This window comes from Xenopus tropicalis, chromosome 6, assembly GCF_000004195.4.
Source record: "Xenopus tropicalis strain Nigerian chromosome 6, UCB_Xtro_10.0, whole genome shotgun sequence".
NCBI lineage: Eukaryota > Metazoa > Chordata > Amphibia > Anura > Pipidae > Xenopus > Xenopus tropicalis.
In genome coordinates this window covers 5,982,735-6,004,601 of record NC_030682.2, presented here as the reverse complement: position 1 = coordinate 6,004,601, position 21,867 = coordinate 5,982,735, and the positions used below count along the sequence as shown (strand labels likewise).

Below are 21,867 nucleotides of genomic sequence, written 5' to 3'. Positions count from 1 at the left end.
GGGGTAACAGTCACCCCGCTATAGTTCCAGGGGTACCCAGGGCACAAATAAGCACTCACCCCAAATCCCCCCTAACTGGCCTTCAGGCTGGGCCCCCTTAGCCCATAACAAGGTTACAGATATATAGAAACATTGGGGTAACAGTCAGCCTGCTATAGTTCCAGGGGTACCCAGGGCACAAATAAGCACTCACCCCAAATCCCCCCTAACTGGCCTTCAGGCTGGGCCCCCTTAGCCCATAACAAGGTTACAGATATATAGAAACATTGGGGTAACAGTCACCCCGCTATAGTTCCAGGGGTACCCAGGGCACAAATAAGCACTCACCCCAAATCCCCCCTAACTGGCCTTCAGGCTGGGCCCCCTTAGCCCATAACAAGGTTACAGATATATAGAAACATTGGGGTAACAGTCAGCCTGCTATAGTTCCAGGGGTACCCAGGGCACAAATAAGCACTCACCCCAAATCCCCCCTAACTGGCCTTCAGGCTGGGCCCCCTTAGCCCATAACAAGGTTACAGATATATAGAAACATTGGGGTAACAGTCACCCCGCTATAGTTCCAGGGGTACCCAGGGCACAAATAAGCACTCACCCCAAATCCCCCCCTAACTGGCCTTCAGGCTGGGCCCCCTTAGCCCATAACAAGGTTACAAATATATAGAAACATTGGGGTAACAGTCACCCCGCTATAGTTTCAGGGGTACCCAGGGCACAAATAAGCACTCACCCCAAATCCCACCTAACTGGCCTTCAGGCTGGGCCCCCTTATAATAAGGTTACAGATACAAGGTTACAAGATTACAGAGCCTCGGGCAAGGATATGCCCACCTTACTATTTATTGGACTTGTTTAGCTGGGGGATATGTAAAAAATGTTGCCACCTGTTTGATTTTCAGCTATTTTCTACTTTGTGCTGGTAGGAAGGAGCCAATCCTGGATCACAAAGACTTTGGCTGGGTCCATCTCAAACCGGTCCTGAGAGATACTATAGCAAAGAAAAGGGACTTGTACCTGCTCTGTGTGGCTGGTTAAGTCTTTAGAGAAAACTTAGAGATCATCTAAGTAGACAACCATAGGATGTCCCAGAAGATCTCTAAAAATATCATAAACATATTCCTGGAAGACAGCAGGAGCATTACAAAGTCTACAGGGCATTACCAGATACTCATAATGCTCATCTCTAGTGATAAAGCCTCTTTTTCCATTCATCCCCCTCACAAATCTGGATCAGGATTTAAGTCCCATAGAGATAAAGTTTAGTAAGGACCCTTGCTCCATTTAGTTTGTTAATTAGTTCAGAGATGAGTGGTAAGGGATAATGGTAATCTTCTTGAGACTCCTATAATCAATACAGGGTTGATGGCCTCCATCCTTCTTTTCTATAAAGAAGAACCCCACCCCAGTAGGATAAGTAGAAGGCCAAATTAACCAACATTGTAAGTTGTCTTGAATGTGTTCCTTCATTGCTTGGGTATCAGAGGGGACAGAAGATAAGTATGGCACGAGGAGGCATGGTTCCAGGAGGGAGTTGATAGGAGGATCATAAGTGATAAAGAGAAAGAATTCCTTTATAAATATGTGGGAAAACTCTTTATATGCTATGGGCAAGGTCTGGAGATCAACTGAGGCAAATAAAGAAAGAAGGCAGACAATGCTTGAGACAGTATAGATTTCAATGAGAGATTTTATTGGAGGACCAGTCAATAGTAGGATTATGCCAAATAAACCAAGATAAACCCAAGACCACTGAAGCAGAAGGAAAATTAATATGAGCAAAGCTCCCACAGTCAGAGGTAATTCTCTCATAGTTTTAGAGATGACTTGGGAAAAAGTGGGATACAGAGGCTTTTGGCTGCATTCATGAGATTCCCTGCAGCTTTGGAATCAAGGAGGGCTTGAAAATTAACAGTTCTGGAAGGTAGTTAAAACGGAATCCTTTGAGTATTCTTGTGGGGAGAATGCCACCCCGATAAGACTCCCCTATCTTAATTAAGCATTGGTACTTCCCTGCTTCAGTGGATAGTTACTAGAAAAATGAGCCGTGCCACCACAGTTCAGACACAGGCCAGCAGAGTGGAACTCTCGGAATGCTCTTTTTCCGCTTGGCATTCTCTAAGGCAAGTGTCAGCCTTGGTGCTGAGAGCAATCACATCTTCCAGCTGTTCATGGTCTCTGGAGACCAAGTCATGCTTTAGTTTGTCAGACAACCCCTTCCAATAGGCTGCCACATACGCCTCATTATTCAAGGCAGTCTCTGCTGCTAGTGTTCAAAATTCAATAGCAAACTGGCCAGCACTGTGATTTCCAACATGGAGATGATATATCCCACCTCAGATGCATAGTTCAAATTAGAGATTAACTGGCCCCCTGCATTGTTCCACTTCAGGCTGCAATTCCCCTGTATTGTTTAAATATGTAATCCCCTGTACTGTTCACACCTTTTAATCTCTGCATTGTTCATTGTTCACCTCTTCACACCTCAGACTGTAGGAGCAGTGCCAGCATTGTGACACTGTATGTACTGCCTGCCCTACCCTGCCTGTGTGTGCCATACTCTGTCTGCCCTATGCTGCCTGTGTGTGCCACACTCTGTCTGCCCTATGCTGCCTGTGTGTGCCATACTCTGTCTGCCCTATGCTGCCTGTGTGTGCCATACTCTGCCTGCCCTTTGCTACCTGTTTGTGCCATACTCTGCCTGCACTATGCTGCCTGTTTGTGCCATAACTCTGCCTGCATTACCCTGCCTGTGTGTGCCATACTCTGCCTGCCCTATGCTGCCTGTGTGTGGCATACCCTCCCTTCCCTATGCTGCCTGTGTGTGCCATACTCTGCCTGCCCTACCCTGCCTGTGTGTGCCATACTCTGCCCATGGGAGGTGAACCTGGCAGTGGTTTATTATGGGAGTTTGTTAGCAGTTGGAAATAGCCATTAAATGGTCCCTAAGGTGTGTAATTATGTGCTGGGGGTTTCTGTGCCATCCACAATTCTTTCACGTATAAATGATGGTTGATATTCCCACAGTGAGCACCAACCATTTGGGGATTTTGCTGCGCTACCACCATTAGTGTGGGTATGGTCTTAAAAATTCTTCTGATAACATGGGTGTGGTTTAAAGTGGGTGCAATTTAAAAAAGGGGAGTGGTCAAAACTGGCTTCCATTAGCGGCCCTCCACTATGTACGCTAGAGAAATTCCGTCCCTTGGCACCACAGAAGTTTGACAGCACTGAACTAGAGTAATCTGTCTGGGGCAAACACACCAGTTGCTTCGTTCCTTTAAAGCTGAGTCAGAAATCAGACTCAATAACCGGAAATCTCACAATACACTTAGAGAAGTCACTAGAACACTAATCCACATGTCTCTCTCCTGAACCTGTAGCTCAGGCAGTGTGGTCAGGTGACTAAGGGTTTTGTAGCTTCCCCTCAAAGCTGATTGGTTACCACTCTTGGAAGGTTTAACTCCCCAAACAGGCGTAGGATATCTTGTGTTACCATGCTTTCCTATGAGTGAATTCATTGTTAACATGAAAATCATATTGGATTGTGTGGACCCCAGGGGTCCTAATAGTTATTCAAAAAATCCCAGCTGTCAATCATATATTGCCTGCCCCGCCTCTATGCTGTAGGCATAGAGGCGGGGCAGACAATTACTTTCACTTTCAATTTAGAACTTCTTTGATGCTGCTGAACTCCTCACATCTCCCCTCCCCCCTCACCATCTAACCTTGTAACCAGTGCAAGGACATGGGTATCAGCCCACCACAGAAACAAGATTTTGTCAGGATGCAAAGTTTGCCTTAATAACAACATCCACAAAATGGCAGCTGCCTGCTTGCTGGGATTGTGATTTCCAAGGCGGAAGAAAATAAGATTAAAATCATTTCTATAGTGTGAGTGAAGTTTGTTTTGCTTGACAAACACAACAGAAAACAATTTGGAATTATTTCTTAGGGTGACAGGTTACCCTTTAAGAAACAGACTGATTCTTTGATTTTAAAAATGGTCACATGATATTTATTTTTCAGGGTAAATTGAACTATTGTGTCTGTTTGAATACTGTATTGAACAGGGGCATATGGGTAATGCTTCTGAAATTGCCCTCTGCACACTGCACTTGTGATCTTACATGACCCCCTTATGGACACCTTGTGCTGGGATATCTTTTTTTCCACTCCAGGTAGAGGGTAATTTAAAGGAGACATACTGGATAAATGAACAAAAAAATCCTAACTCTGTAGGCAATTATGAATAATATATGGTGCTGGTTTCCCTTTGGGCTAAACATTAACCCTATCTGTAACAATGGCCCCTTTATTGGAGCTCCCTATAGATCCTCTCAGGTCCCTATCTGGGTTTCACATGAGGGGTGGGCGTGTCCTAACGGTCCCTGCGAGAAGCACAGTAGGAGGGGGAGAGCCAATTACAGCCCTGCACTCACACAAGCACAGACAGGCTTCAGTTCCCTATCAGGTCAGCTTAGCTGCTGATTGGTTCCTATCCTACAGTGCCGCTGGCCCCCCTGCACAGCCTGGGAAAGGAGGAAGTGGAACAGATGGGCGGGGCTAGTGGGGTTTGGGTGTAATTTCTCAATAAAGCAGTCTGAAACACAACTTCCTTCTTTATTTAGAGGAGTATAATGCACTGGTACATTTTTAATTTTCATGATATGTCTCCTTTAAATTTAATCTTGTTTTCATTTGAACAATATCATTGATAAATGGAGACTACAAGACCAGATATGTATGATGTGCTATGAAATAAAATTATCTCAGTAATCAAAGCAAGTGATGATGCCCTATCCATTTGCAACCCTAATCTAAAGAATCTTATATATCTACAGCTGGGGGTTGGACTCAACTGAGCACTGATCAGAGTATTGGGGAAAGGGGTTCAGATGGTACTGCTCTCTAAAAGAGCTTTGAGTTAGCTTTGTGACATTGTGCTCACTAGGCAAGGCACATTCTCCTGAATCCAAAATGGGTAAATATGTCAGCTACTGCAAAATCAATACATTTACTGCATTTAATGTGGGGTAAAACTTAAAAAAAGTGAGTTCACCCCAAAAAGCCATATATTTTTGGGAAGTACACATTCTCTCAATGGGTAAATATGTCTTTCTACTCAAAAGTACCATAGCACAAAGTTTCCCTAAAGTTAGGGATTTGTAATTACATTTCTGTAAATCACCTCAAAGCTTCCACTTTGCAGCATCCTATCTTCCATAAAGTTATAATACACCTAAGGAACAACAATACATGGATACAAATCATACCATAAACATTATGCAAATCAGTGAAATAAAAATAACTGATATAGTAATTAGTGGTCAAAATAACTGATCCAATAGTTTTACTGTCAAAATATACAGTTTTTAAGGAAAAGACAGAAGGGTAAAATGAACAAGTAAAAAAAAAACCCTTTGTGAGTGTTTGGGCAGACATGCATATACTAGAAAAAGTTGGGTGGGTTTGTGTATATAAGTGTATATAAATGTGCAAAAGTGTCCAAAATAAATAAAGGAAAAAGCAATCTTAACTAAAATGTGTGCAAGTGTGGGAAAGTATATTCAAGTGTGTGTATGGAGGTTGGCCGTGCAACTGACATGGCAGCCCCCTAGCCTGGTTGCCCAGAGGGCTGTGATCACTTCTGACTCTCTGCAGAGGTGACCGAAGCCACCAAGGCAGAAATAAACCTCTGCAAAAAAAGTACTTTTATTTTTATGCCATACACGACATGTTGATAAAGGGCATGAAAGGGGCCCGAAACATGTTGTGTATGGCATAAAAATAAAACAGAAATTCTGTATTTTGTCTCGTGCTCCCCCCATATATATTTTTCGATTGGACATTGGCTCAGAGTGCGGCTCTATTGCTGGGGGTTTGATGCATGAGGTCTGGAAGGCTGGGCGCAGAGGACCTACCTAGTCGAGAAAGAAACCTGTACCTGCACAAGAACATATGTTCTTGGCTAATAGAGCCTTAACCTGCCAGTGTATAGGGCATACGTGCTTGGCAGGCTAAGGGGAGCTATTGTGAAAATTACATTTAATACCAGCTTCATCTCAAGGAAATAAGAAACTTTCTTAATATAAATGACAAATTCTATACTGTTCCCGAAATAATCACATTACTCCTCACAATCCCTCACTCAGCAGCTTTCTCTCTCCGTGCAGGATTTGTGCCGGAGTTAGTTATTTTGAAAGTATGAGTTCTAAAACATCTTCTAGGCAAAGAGAGCCCCCCAAAGGATGTTTTAGATGTAAATATCAATCAAAAACTGACTCTAACTCCTGCTGAGAGACAGACTCTGTGTACTGGAAATGCCAGGGACTATTTTGAATCCCAATCCCCGTCTAGAGTTTTCATGTCTCAAGCAGGGACAGAATACAGAGGGCATGCACAGCACATGTTGATTATGAACAAACAAGCTAACACAGAGCTGTTAACCCAAATATTTTCAGTTTTCCTGGTCTTCTGTCACCCAATAGCATTCACCAGATTTTTGCGCTTTCACCCAAATCTAAACATAGTGTCATTTTTCTTGTGTGGGGTATTATCAGCCAGTAATGGCCACGACTGTCATTATTTAATTTCATGGAAAGGCACGGTTACATAAGAAAGCAGTCACTAAACTGCAATACAGCCGGGGGAGACGGTGGCTCAGGTGGTCACAGGCTCAGCGGTACCGTACCAACTCCCACACCAGCCCCCACTGCCACCCCAGACAGCAGGGAATTCTTTTAAAGGGGGGACCTGGCTCCCTCAAGTGACCCCCCTGTATAAAAGCCCTTCTCCTTAGTGCAAGTTCTCCCAGGAACCTGGGGTTCTGTATTTGTTGTGAAAACATTTCCATGCACGGTGCCCTTAATAGTCTTTATATTTGTGTGAAACGCGTGTCTGATTCAGAGGATTTGCCACAATCTCTAGAGGCTGAAGGTTTCTCTCCTGTGTGAGAATTCATATGAATATTTAGGACTCTCTTGTACCTGTAGCTTTTCCCACACTCAGTACAGACAAATGGCTTCTCACCGGTGTGAACCATCAGGTGCCGCAGGAGGCTGTACTTGGCCGGGAACTGTTTCCCACACTCAGTACAGACAAATGGCTTCTCACCGGTGTGAATCATCAGGTGCCGCTGGAGGCTGCGCTTGGTCAGGAACTGTTTCCCACACTCGGTACAGACAAACGGCTTCTCACCGGTGTGAATCATCAGGTGCTGCTGGAGGTTGCACTTGGTCAGGAACTGTTTCCCACACTCGGTGCATCCAAAAGCTTTAATCCCAATGTGAATCCGCTGATGAGCTGTAAGAGACTGTCTATAACAGAAGCATTTGTCACATTCCGTACACTGAAATGGTTTCTCCCCTGTATGAATGCGTTGATGAATATTAAGCACTCTTTGAGATGGAAAGCTTTTCCCACACTCTGTACACTGAAATGGTTTCTCCCCAGTATGGATAGATTGGTGGTATTTCAGATCAATCTTTTGTCTAAAACATTTCCCACACTCTGTACAGGCGTATGGCTTTATCCCAGTGTGAGTGCCACCGTGTTGGTGTAAGCTTTTCTTTGTGGAAAAACTCTTCCCACATTCAGCACAGGGGTAGGGTTTCTCTCCTGTATGTGTCCGATGATGAGCGTTAAGGTCTGACTTTGTTTTATAGAATTTACTACACTCATTGCACTGAAAGCGCTTCAGGCCAGTGTGAGTCAGTTTGTGGTCATTTAGCCATCTCCTTGATCGGAAGGTTTTATTGCACTCTGTGCAGGCAAAGGGTTTCTCTCCTGTGTGAACTCGCAGATGAACATTTAGGTTCCTCTTCTGCCTGTAGCTTTTCCCACACTCACTGCAGACAAATGGTTTCTCACCGGTGTGAATCAGCTGGTGTTGGCGGAGGCTGTGTTTGTCAATGAATTGTTTCCCACACTCTGTACAGGCAAAATCTTTAACCCCAGTGTGAGTCTTCTCATGAGATTTGAGATAGCCCTTCATACGGAAACATTTCCCACACTCTGTGCAGATAAAAGGTTCCTTTGTTGAATGTATAAGTAAATGGTTTGTAAGGCTTCTTTTCGTTGTGAAGGACTGATCACACTCTTTGCATTGAAAAGGCTTCACACCAGTGTGAGTCAGTTTGTGGGCATGGAGCCAACGATCTGATCGGAAGGTTTTATTGCACTCTGTGCAGGCAAAGGGTTTCTCTCCTGTGTGAATGCGCAGATGAACTTCTAGATGCCTCTTACGCCTGTGGCCTTTCCCACACACATTACACACAAATGGTTTCTCACCGGTGTGAATCAGCAGGTGATGGCGGAGGCTGTGTTTTTGAGTGAACTGTTTCCCACACTCTGTACAGACAAAATCTTTAACCCCAGTGTGAGTCTTCATATGAGATTTGAGATGTTGCTTCAAACGGAAACATTTCCCACACTCTGTGCAGCTAAAAGGTTTCTCTGTAGAATGACTAAGTGAATGTGATTCAAGATGCACCTTCTGGGAAAAGCCTTTACCACATTGGCTACAAACATAAGGTTTCTCCCTGGTGTGTGTGCATTCATGTACACGCAACTCAGATTTGCGTCTGAATGATTTCCCACACTCTGTACAGGCAAAATCTTTAACCCCACTGTGAGTCTTCTCATGAGATTTGAGCTTTTGCTTAAAACGGAAACATTTCCCACACTCTGTGCAGCTAAAAGGTTTCTCTGTAGAATGAATAACTGAATGTGTATTAAGATTCGCCTTCTGGGAAAAGCCTTTACCACATTGGGTACAAACATAAGGTTTCTCCCCGGTGTGTGTGCGTTCATGTACGCGCAAATCAGACTTGTATTTGAATGATTTCCCACACTCAGTGCAGGTAAGTGGTTTCCCTTTAGCACTCGCCCCTTGGTGCCTCTGAAAGTTGCCCTTACCTGATGGGATTTTATTGCCCCCAGTGCTGTGGGGGAAGGGCCCCTTTCCCATATGAGCCCGGCGGTGCTCTCGGAGGATGGTTCTGTGGGAGAAACATTTCCCACAATCAGTGCAAGAGAACGGTCTCTCTGTGTGAATGCGCTGATGGATGAGGAGGTTCCCATTGCTGCCGAACCTTCTCTTGCACTTAACACAGACAAACGGATTTATAACCCCAAATGGTTTAGGGAACACAGTTTGCTTTGTGCTTTGGGCCTTTCCTGGCTTTAGGTTTTTCCCTAAAATAATGTTTATCTTTTTCTGACTTCCATGTAGCTTTTCCTCAGCATCAGGCTGTGTGTGTTTTGTTAATTTGGGGATTACAATCAGCTTCCCCCCAGTTACTGTGCAAAGTTGGGGCATTTGGTTCTGTTGGGCTTTTGGGGCAGAATTCATCTCCTGGGCGTGAGGTTTCTGAAGCACCGGAGGTTGGTTACTGTGGGCAGATCTGGCAACAAAGCCATTGCATGTAGGGAACTTCCTGTTTGTGTCACTTCCTGTCTGCTTCCTTGCACCAAGCCCTTCTCTCCTCTCCCTGTTCATCTCTGTGATTCCTGATCCATATGGAACCAGTCTGTATCCAGCAGCACTGAGTCTCCTCCTCTCCATCTTGTTCTCTGTCCAAATAAAAACAATAAAAGACTCAGTTTCCCAGATGCGGCTCAGGCTGTACAGTTCTTACAGAGTCAGTAACAGAAATCAGAAATAGGTTACATTACAGGCCCGGATTCATGGCAATGCCACAAAGGCCTGGGCCTGGGGCAGCAAAAATTCAGTGTATGCTACCCAGCCGCACGTGAACATACAGAGCCCTGGGGTCTAGTTGAACTGACATTTTCTGCTCATCTTGTACCCAGTGCTCTATGCAGGGGAATATATTTAAAAAATATCCCTATTATTCAATCCATGAAAAATAATATATCGCAAGGCAAACAAATTGTTACAGAATAACCTCTTTGAAATAAAAATATAACACAAGTGGTATAAGGGTGATGCCGTTATTGGCTAACTAACATAACCATAGCAAGCCTGCAGAACAGTTTAGTTCATTTCCAGGCTGATTACAATGAAGCTGTGCTGCTCTCTGATATATATACAACATTCAGCTCATAGATCAAATAACCAGAAAAAAGGAATATTTATCTGTGTGTGAGGCGTTAACCAAGTTATATATAAGGGGGCCTGCATGGGACAAACAGATAAGGTAACAAGATAATATACAAAATAAGATAAGGTAAGTGCTTATTCAACCTAACAAAAATGGAACATACCCCTGTGGCAAATAACAATATAAAACCTGCCCACACATATTGAATTCAGACAAAATACAGATTCCAGACACACTAGACCAGTGATCCCCAAGCAGTGGCTCAGGGGCAACATGTTGCTCCCCAACCCCTTGGATGTTGCCCTCAGTGCCCCCAAACCAGGGAGTTATTTTTGAATTCCTGACTTGGGGGCAAGTTTTGGTTGAATAAAAACAAGATTTCCTACCAAATAAAGCCCCCTGTAAGCTGATAGGGTGCATAGAGGCCCCTAATAGCCAATCACAGCCCTTATTTGGCTCCTCCATGAACTTTTATGGTGCTTGTGTTGCTCCCCAAGTCTTTTTACATTTTACTGTGGCTCCTGAGTAAGAAAGGTTGGGGAGACCTGCATTACAGGAATACAGCATCCATGGCCAGTACAACTGGTCTTCTTGCAACATTGGGTATTTGATACAGTGACTAGACGCCCAACAGGAGGACTGTATATAGTAGAGACTGGTCAAAACCCGAGAAAGAAAAATACACACCCCCACTTTACTATTACAAACAAGAAACTGGACACACCAGTAGGGAACCATTTTAACAGCCCTCACCTCTCCATAAATGATTTAAGAAACTTGGTCCTTAAGGGAAACTTTAAAACAGAAAATAAACAGCCCTATTGGGTTTATTTAATGGTTAAATGATTCAATTTTCTCTGTAATAATAAAACAGTACCTGTACTTGATCCCAACTAAGATATAATTACCCCTTATTGGGGGCAGAACAGCCCTATTGGGTTTATTTAATGGTTAAATGATTCCCTTTTCTCTGTAATAATAAAACAGTACCTGTACTTGATCCCAACTAAGATATAATTACCCCTTATTGGGGCAGAACAGCCCTATTGGGTTTATTTAATGGTTAAATGATTCCCTTTTCTCTGTAATAATAAAACAGTACCTGTACTTGATCCCAACTAAGATATAATTACCCCTTATTGGGGGCAGAACAGCCCTATTGGGTTTATTTAATGGTTAAATGATTCCCTTTTCTCTGTAATAATAAAACAGTACGTTATGGCCCTCAGGCTGGGCCCCCTTAGCTCATAACAAGGTTACAGATATATAGAAACATTGGGGTAACAGTCACCCTGCTATAGTTCCAGGGGTACCCAGGGCACAAATAAGCACTCACCCCAAATCCCCCCCTAACTGGCCTTCAGGCTGGGCCCCCTTAGCCCATAACAAGGTTACAGATATATAGAAACATTGGGGTAACAGTCACCCTGCTATAGTTCCAGGGGTACCCAGGGCACAAATAAGCACTCACCCCAAATCCCCCCCTAACTGGCCTTCAGGCTGGGCCCCCTTAGCCCATAACAAGGTTACAGATATATAGAAACATTGGGGTAACAGTCACCCTGCCAGGGGTACCCAGGGCACAAATAAGCACTCACCCCAAATCCCCCCTAACTGGCCTTCAGGCTGGGCCCCCTTAGCCCATAATAAGCTTACAGATATATAGAAACATTGGGGTAACAGTCACCCCACTATAGTTCCAGGGGTACCCAGGGCACAAATAAGCACTCACCCCAAATCTCCCCCTAACTGGCCTTTAGGCTGGGCCCCCTTAGCCCATAACAAGGTTACAGATATATAGAAACATTGGGGTAACAGTCACCCCACTATAGTTCCAGGGGTACCCAGGGCACAAATAAGCACTCTCCCCAAATCCCCCCCTAACTGGCCTTCAGGCTGGGCCCCCTTAGCTCATAACAAGGTTACAGATATATAGAAACATTGGGGTAACAGTCACCCTGCTATAGTTCCAGGGGTACCCAGGGCACAAATAAGCACTCACCCCAAATCCCCCCCTAACTGGCCTTCAGGCTGGGCCCCCTTAGCCTATAACAAGGTTACAGATATATAGAAACATTGGGGTAACAGTCACCCCGCTATAGTTCCAGGGGTACCCAGGGCACAAATAAGCACTCACCCCAAATCCCCCCCTAACTGGCCTTCAGGCTGGGCCCCCTTAGCCCATAACAAGGTTACAGATATATAGAAACATTGGGGTAACAGTCACCCCACTATAGTTCCAGGGGTACACAGGGCACAAATAAGCACTCACCCCAAATCCCCCCTAACTGGCCTTCAGGCTGGGCCCCCTTAGCCCATAACAAGGTTACAGATATATAGAAACATTGGGGTAACAGTCACCCCACTATAGTTCCAGGGGTACCCAGGGCACAAATAAGCACTCACCCCAAATCCCCCCTAACTGGCCTTCAGGCTGGGCCCCCTTAGCCCATAACAAGGTTACAGATATATAGAAACATTGGGGTAACAGTCACCCCACTATAGTTCCAGGGGTACCCAGGGCACAAATAAGCACTCACCCCAAATCCCCCCCTAACTGGCCTTCAGGCTGGGCCCCCTTAGCCCATAACAAGGTTACAGATATATAGAAACATTGGGGTAACAGTCACCCTGCTATAGTTCCAGGGGTACCCAGGGCACAAATAAGCACTCACCCCAAATCCCCCCCTAACTGGCCTTCAGGCTGGGCCCCCTTAGCCCATAACAGGGTTACAGATATATAGAAACATTGGGGTAACAGTCACCCTGCTATAGTTCCAGGGGTACCCAGGGCACAAATAAGCACTCACCCCAAATCCCCCCCTAACTGGCCTTCAGGCTGGGCCCCCTTAGCCCATAACAAGGTTACAGATATATAGAAACATTGGGGTAATAGTCATCCTGCTGTTACAGATATATAGAAACATTGGGGTAACAGTCACCCCGCTATAGTTCTAGGGGTACCCAGGGCACAAATAAGCACTCACCCCAAATCCCCCCCTAAATGGCCTTCAGGCTGGGCCCCCTTAGCCCATAACAAGGTTACAGATATATAGAAACATTGGGGTAATAGTCATCCTGCTGTTACAGATATATAGAAACATTGGGGTAACAGTCACCCCGCTATAGTTCTAGGGGTACCCAGGGCACAAATAAGCACTCACCCCAAATCCCCCCCTAAATGGCCTTCAGGCTGGGCCCCCTTAGCCCATAACAAGGTTACAGATATATAGAAACATTGGGGTAACAGTCACCCTGCTATAGTTCCAGGGGTACCCAGGGCACAAATAAGCACTCACCCCAAATCCCCCCCTAACTGGCCTTCAGGCTGGGCCCCCTTAGCCCATAACAAGGTTACAGATATATAGAAACATTGGGGTAAGAGTCACCCTGCCAGGGGTACCCAGGAACTATTAGATAAATATGCTTTCGATTTGCCTGATGTTTGCCTCACAGTGGAATTGCCCCAGGTTACATACCTCTCTCACCGGCCCCCCGTGCTGCAGGACGGCCCCATTAAACAGTGGCAGATCCTTATACAAATGTCCCGCTGCTCATTGATCCCCTACAAGCTGCACTGAGCGGCCAGAATACGTTACACAGTGTTAGTTAATGAGATAAGGAGGGTTTGGCTGAATACTCGCCCCCTGCCCTGAGATACAGCTGGAACTAATAAGATAAGCAGGTCTCTTGGGGGAACTGTCACTTGCAGCTTAAATAGGAACTATAAATTGTGCGCAACGGAACCTCAAGGGCTGAATTTGACATTTAATGTACAGTGAGGAACATAAGTATTTGAACACCCTGCGATTTTGCAAGTTCTCCCACTTAGAAATCATGGAGGGGTCTGAAATTCACATTGCAGGTGCATTCCCACTGTGAGAGACAGCATTTAAAGGAGACATATTGGATAAATGGGAAACCCCTAACCCTGTAGGCAATTATGAATAATATCCGGTGCTGGTTTCCCTTTGGGCTAAACATTAACCCTATCTGTAACAATGGCCCCTTTATTGGAGCTCCCTATAGATCCTCTCAGGTCCCTGTCTGGGTTTCACATGAGGGGAGGGCGTGGCCTAACAGTCCCTGCCAGAAGCATAGTAGGAGGGGGAGAGCCAATCACTGCAACAATGTATTTATCTAAAGGATTGTAACTGTATTGGTGTTGGTATACTGGGTTCCATAGCAGTTTCTACAGTAGGTGGTGATTCTACCACTGTGAAAGGAGTGTTGGAAACCAGGGGAACAGCAAGTAGAAGTGAGAGTGAGGCCTCCAGAACTTGAACTAATCAAGTTCTAATCAACTATATGCACTTTATTTATTTATTTATTTGAGGGGCCCCTCCAAATGCTTGTTTGTTTTTATGGGATAGGGCATTTTAGCCTAAGTGGTGTATAAATAACATTTACATTATATTTTATGCATTTGTTGAACATAATTACTATGTGGTTGGCCTCTAGAACTTGCCCCATAGCAGCCAGCGGAACTTCATAGACCTCCATGCGTGTTGTCATGTTACGGAGTCTTTTCTAGTTCAGATGGAGCTTCCTCAGAAGGGTCCATGGCTTTATTATACTGTTAAGGCCTACATGGCCCTTAGTTGTAGTTCAGACAAACAGAAAATCTAATACGCATTATCCAAACAGGTTAAGAGTCTCAAAAGGGTTAAGTAACCTGTGCCTTTTCTCCTTTGAATGGCTGCCCTGTGGCTTCACATCAGCTTTGTTTTATATAAACTAGAGTAATCTGTCTGAGTCAGAAATCAGACTCAATAACTGGAAATCTCACAGTACACTTGGAAAAGTCACTAGAACACTAATCCACATGTCTCTCTCCTGAACCGGTTGCTCAGGCAGTGTGGTCAGGTGAATAAGGGTTTTGTAGCTTCCCTTCAAGGCTGATTGGTTACCACTCTTGGAAGGTCTAACTCCCCAAACAGGCGTAGGATGTCTTGTGTTACCATGCTTTCCTATGAGTGAATTCATTGTTAACATGGGCCCTTATGGTTATTTAGATCTTGTTTTGTGTAAGGTTAAATGTGACCTGTCACCCAGACCTAAAAGCTGTATAAATAAACCGTTTTCAAATTAAAAACGAAACCCAAACGTATTTATTAACACACCCATACCCATTATAAAAGAATTTTAAAATCCCAGCTGTCAATCATATATTGCCTGCCCCACCTCTATGCTTTAGGCATAGAGGCGGGGCAACAATTACTTTCACTTTCAATTCAGAACTTCTTAGATGCTGCTGAACTCCTCCCATTCCCCCTCCCCCCTCACCATCTAAACTTGTAACCAGTGCAAGGACATGGGTATCAGCTCCCCATTCTGACACAGGAACAAGATTTTGGCAAGATGCAAAGCTGGACCCTCCTTTTCTCCCAAAAGTGCACTGGTCACATGATATTTATTTGTCAGGGTAAATTGAACTATTGTGTCTGTTGGAATACCGTATTGAACAGGGGTATATGGGTAATGCTTCTGAAATTGCCCTCTGCACACTGCATTTGCAATCTTAAATGACCCCTTATGGACACAATGGTGGTACCTTGTGCTGATAGCATTATACAACTTTTTATTCATGGATACAGAGTGGGATATCTTTTTTTTTCACTCCAGGTAGAGGGTTATTTAAAGGAGACATATTTCATAAATAAACAATCCCTAACCCTGTAGGGGCTAAACCCCTAACCCTGTAGGCAATTATGAATAATATACGGTGCTGGTTTCCCTTTGGGCTAAACATTAACCCTATCTGTAACAATGGCCCCTTTATTGGAGCTCCCTATAGATCCTCTCAGGTCCCTGTCTGGGTTTCACATGAGGGGTGGGCGTGTCCTAACGGTCCCTGCCAGAAGCACAGTAGGAGGGGAAGAGCCAATCACAGCCCTGCACTCACACAAGCACAGACAGGCTTCAGTTCCCTATCAGGTCAGCCTAGCTGCTGATTGGTTCCTATACTACAGTGCCACTGGCCCTCCTGCACAGCCTGGGAAAGGGGACGGCAGGAAGTGGAACAGATGGGGGGACTAGTAGGATTTGGGGGAATTTCTCAATAAATCAGTCTGAAACACAACTTTCTTAAGCACAATTCTTCTATATTTAGAGGAGTATAATTCACTGGTACATTTTCAATTTTCATGATATGTCTCCTTTAATCTAATCTTGTTTATATTTGAGCAATATCATTGATAAATGGCTACTACAAGACCAGTTATGTATGATTTGCTGTGAAATAAAATTATCTTAGTAATCAAAGCAAGTGATGATGCCCTATCCATTTGTAGGCCTTATCTAAAGAATCTTATATATCTACAGCTGGGGGTTGGACTCAACTGAGCACTGATCAGAGTTTTGGGGGAAAGGGGTTCAGATGGTACTGATCTCTAAAAGAGCTTTGAGTTAGCTTTGTGACATTGTGCTCACTAGGCAAGCTTTATTAAAAAAAAAGTTCAGCACCTAAACTCACATAGGGTTTCAGGCAAAAATGCATTGTTAGTTGAGGTATTTTTCCCATAATGGGCTTTCTTAAATAAAAAACAGTTTGATGAGGTTTAAAGCTAATAAAAAGCATGTTTACTGCAATAAGCCATATAGTTTTTAAACGTACACATTCTCCCGAATCCAAAATGGGTAAATATGCCAGCTACTGTAAAATCAATACATTTACTGGATTTAATGTGGGGTGAAACTTAAAAAAATAAGTTCACCCCAAAAAGCTATATCTTTTTGGGTAGTACATATTCTACCAAAATTGGTAAATATGTCTTTCTACTCAAAAGTACCAAAGTACCAAAAGTTAGGGATTTGTAATTAAATTTCTGAAAATCACCTCAAAGCTTCCAATTTACAGCATCCCCCATAAAGCTATAATACACCTAGGAAACAACAATGCACAAATTGATACAAATCCAATAAAACAATAAAAACTATGCAAATCAGTAAAATAACAAAATAACTGATAATTAGTGGATAATTAGTAATTCGTGTTCAAAATAACTGATTCAATAGTCACACTATCAAAATATACAGTTTTCAAAGAAAAGACAAAAGGGTAAAATGAATAAGTAAAAAAAAAACCCTGTTTGTGAGTGTTTGGGCAGACATGCATATACTAGAAAAAGTTGTGTGACAATGGTTTTGTGTATATAAGTGTATATAAATGTGCAAAAATGTCCAAAATAAATAAAGGAAAAAAGCAATCTTAACTTAAATGTGTGTGCAAGTATGTGAAAGTATATGCAAGTGTGTGTATGTGTGTGGAGGTTGGCCGTGCAACTGATATGATAGCCCCCTAGTCTGGCTACATGGGAGCAGCCACCTTTCCAAAGGGGGGACTTAACAGCTCTTGGGGAAGAGACTGAACTGAATAAAAAGGGTTGTGGTGGACTTCCGGGGGGCGGACCCAAGAGACGACCGCATTTTAAAGAGGCTCCTGCCGCTATTCCCAAATCAACAGCCATCCCACTACCCTTTCCCTACCACCTTTGAAAGCAAAAGGCAAGGTCCAAATGTAAAAAAATGCAAATACATGCTTTGACAAAATGTTTAAGTTTTATTGTTATAATAATAGTTTTAAGGTTAACTCAAATGACCCATAAACCAAAAGCTCAGCCTGATATATTATACTGTATGATAGAAACACAACATTACAGGAGATCACAAAAAGGGAAATGGCCCGCTCGCTGGGACGGACCATACCCTCAAATTTATTCCCAAAATCCCTCTGGAAAACACAGAAAGGGAATAGGATAAAATCACTAAATTTTAAACTATAAAATGACAACTAACTTAGAAAACTCAACTGGTTAACATCTATGCACCTACTAACGAAAACAAACATTTCTTTGCAGAACTACTACAAAAGCTTGACTCCTGGGAGGCATCCAACCTGATCTTGGGCGGAGACGCAAATGTAATCTGGGACACAACTATGGAAAAAACAGGTACACACACCTCACAAACAAAAACCAGAGCAAAACCCTTACAAACACTCTTGAACTTCTTTCAACTACAAGACACGTATAGATACAAACACCCACTTACAAGAGATTTCACACACTACTCAGGAGCACATAACATCCATTCCAGAATAGATTACATATTAATCTCCCAAACACAACTATCAAACTTAACTACAGCAAACATAGGAACAATAGACATTTCAGATCATGCACAGATATCCATAACATTACAACTAACCAAATCACAACCAAACTCAAAAAATTGGCGATTCCCAGCATACCTTACAAAAAATGAAGATTTCAAACTATACATCAAAACATGCTGGGCAAATTATGTAGACGATAACCTAGAACACTGGGATAACCCCCAATTATTCTGGGCAGCAGCGAAATCAGTTCTGAGAGGACATATATAATCTCCTACCAAATCAAACAAAAAAAAACCAACAACGAAAAATATAGATATCTCCAAAAAGAACTGACACAAACCTACAAACTATTCAAAACCATAAGCACCCCCGAAACAAAACAAAAATACATAGAAACTAAAGCCCTATTCGACACCCTAGTGACAGACAAAGCCCACAAAACACTCGGACAAACAATGAACACCTACTATAGATGGGGAAACAAACCAGGATGACTATTAGCCAACATAGTTAAATAACAAAAACCAAACACCTATATACAACGCCTAAAACTTACAAATGGATGGGCTACAGACACCATTAATATAAACAAAACAATGACAGAGCACTTTAAAACTTTCTACAAGAGGGAGCCAGTTGACCCAATAGACGGATTAAGCTTCCTTCAAGAAGCAAAACTCCAAAAATTAACAGTGCAAGACAGAGACATTCTTGACTCCCCCATAACAGAAAAAGAAATAAAAGAAACAATCAAAAACTTAAAATCAGGCAAAACACCAGGACCCGATGGCAATAGTGCAGAATTCTTTAAACTACTATCAATAGATATCTCCACCATTCTGACAACATTATAAAACCAAACACTACAAGGCCATCCACTCTGGCATTCAGCAAATGACGCAAGGATAATCCTGCTATTAAAACCAAACAGAAACCCCACAGAACCATCCTCATATAGACCCATCTCTTTATTAAATCAAGACCTGAAAATCCTAACAAAAACGATAGCAGACAGACTTCAAAAAATTCTCCCAAGAATACTCACTGAAAATCAAGTAGGATTCCTCAAAACAAGACACCCAGTCAAAGCTCTCTGAAAAATCATAGCATTATTATACCAAAGTAACCTAGTGAAAAGAGAACACGGCACGTTCCTAAGCTTAGACGCAGACAAAGCATTCAATTGAATCTCGCACATACACCTTCGCAGACTTCTAAAATTCCAACACTTTGGCATCCATATGCTCAATCTATTTAAAGCACTCTACACCTCACCCATGGGGCAACTTACAGTAAATGGACTCAACTCCGAATACTTTCAAATTCAAAGAGGGACGAGACAGGGCTGCCCCCTCTCTCCACTCCTGTTTAATGTGGCAATAGACCCCCTTATTAGACATATTATACTCCACCCACAATATAAGGGAATTCAAATAGGGCAAACATCCCAAAAATTAGTAGCATTCACGGATGACATCATGTTATTTATCAACAACCCCGTCCAAGATATTCCCATACTACTGCAAATAATAGACAGATTCGGAACCATAGAAGGCTTCAGAATTAACCTAGAAAAATCCGAAGCATTACTCCTGAAACACACCCTTAAAACAGATTGGTCAAAAAATTTTCCCTTCCAAAAAACAAAACAATACATAAAATTCTTAGGCATCAATATGCCAAAGCATTACACAGAATTATACAAACTAAATCTAAGACAGAAAATAGACTCTCTACAACAACAAAAAATTAAATCTCACCTATTTCGGCCGCATATACTTAAAAATGGTATTTTTTCCCCAAACTATTATATATCATACAGATGCTACCCTATTAGATAAGACCCAAAGATCTCAAACGAATAAACCAAACCTTCCGATCTTTTATTTGGAACAAAAAACGCTCCAGAATAAGCTTTATAAAATGACAACAGCCTAAGCAAGAAGGCGGACTTAACCTCCCCAACATAAAAGAATACAATGAAGCAGCTCTTCCCAGATACATAGGGGATTGGTTATGGCATAGAGACATATATACCACAAATAAACTAGACCACTTCCCAATTACTGCACAATCCCTAAACGACCTATTACACACACCGTTTACCATTATCCCGCAAACAATGCGAGAAAACCCTCTATTTATACACTCATACAAAACATGGCAGATACTCCAAAAAAAAATTGAAATCACCCAATACCCACTCAATATACCAAACATGGAACGGAAACACATCATTCCCAACAGGCATAAACAACCCCACACTATTTCAATGGGAACAACAAGGCCTCTATAATATTAAAAACCTATTAGGACCAAATCTCTCAATTCTCCCACAAGAAACGCTACAACTCAAATACCCTTTTATATCACAAAACTTCTTTCTTTTCCTACAAATTTCACATTTCACAACAAGTATATTAAACCACCTTTCAGAAACAGATAAAACCAACTCCCTCAACCTTCTATGGAAAGATAAAACATCAATAAAATCCACATCCCAACTATATCAAATGTTAAGAATCTCGACCTATAAAGAAAACGATGACAAAACATTAGCAAAATGGACAAACATGCCCCCACAGACAACAACAAACGACATACTCAAACTCCATAATCCCTCCATGCAACTTCTCAGCTCAAGCAAATATCAAGAAATGACACTCCAAATCCTCCATAAATCTTACCTGACCCCACTTAAACGATACAAAATGGGCAACCTACCCACCTCCAACTGTTTACGCTGTAAAACCTCAGAAGCAGATTTAGAACACTGTCTCTGGACATGTCCCAAAATACAAAACTTTTGGAAACAAATAGGCAATTATTGGACTAGCTTAACAAACAAAACACTACATCCCTCGTTTGAATGGGCACTTTTCAGCAAACAACCCCACTTACAAAATCCGAAAGAATCCTCGCAGAATATCTCACTGCTGCCGCACGTAAAACAATATTACATCTTTGGTTGACCCCAGAACAACCAACAATAGAACGGGCCAAACAAAAACTACATCATATTTTTTATATGGACTAGCTGGAAAAAATGACACATAGGGGCTGATTTACTAATCCACGAATCCGAATAAGAAAAATTTGGATTGGAAAACGAACATTTTGCGACTTTTTCATATTTTTTGCAATTTTTTCATCGCTGTTACGACTTTTTGTAAATTGCCGCGACTTTTTCGTAACCATTACGACTTGCGCGAATTGTCGCGACTTTTTCATAGCCATTACAAATTTTGTGAATTGTCGCAACTTTTTCATAGCCATTACGACTTTCGTATTGAGCACTCGAACAATTCGCGAAGAAGTCGCAAAATACCGATCATTATGAAAAAAACGCATTCAGATGCTTTTCGGACGTTCGTGGATTAGTAAATGTGCCCCATAGAAAACAAAATACAACCAAATCCTTTACACATTGGGAAAATTACATCATATCCCTCCCAGAATACACAAAATACCTAACAATATACTCCCTACAAAACACAACATGGTACGAAACAGAACTTATAAGAAACAACCAATTACTATTAGAAACCCAGAACTACATACAAACATCACTAAGTGACGAGAGATCACAATGAACGGAGCCTCCCAGGAGTCACAGAATAGCAAGGATACTATCAATGAGAGTGAATACCTCCTAGGTAACAAATAAACAGACTGAGCTCGAAG

At 42.6% G+C, this 21,867-nt stretch overlaps 1 protein-coding gene across 2 annotated transcripts in view; it reads right to left on the bottom strand.

Moving 5' to 3' along the window:
• Positions 1-13,634, bottom strand: part of LOC100493685 (zinc finger protein 665-like) — a 28,984-nt gene extending 15,350 nt beyond the window's left edge. The window contains exons 1-2 of one of the 2 annotated variants that reach the window (XM_018094738.2): positions 13,544-13,634; positions 5,844-9,573 (exon numbers count right to left, since the gene is read on the bottom strand). In XM_018094738.2, coding sequence (XP_017950227.2) covers positions 6,875-9,565 — 2,691 coding nt within the window. In that variant the 5' untranslated portion in view covers positions 9,566-9,573; positions 13,544-13,634 and the 3' untranslated portion in view covers positions 5,844-6,874. Of the gene's footprint in view, positions 1-5,843; positions 9,574-13,543 lie in introns of those variants that run through there. The other variant, XR_001924705.2, reaches the window with a different exon arrangement.
• Positions 13,635-21,867: the final 8,233 nt, after the last annotated feature.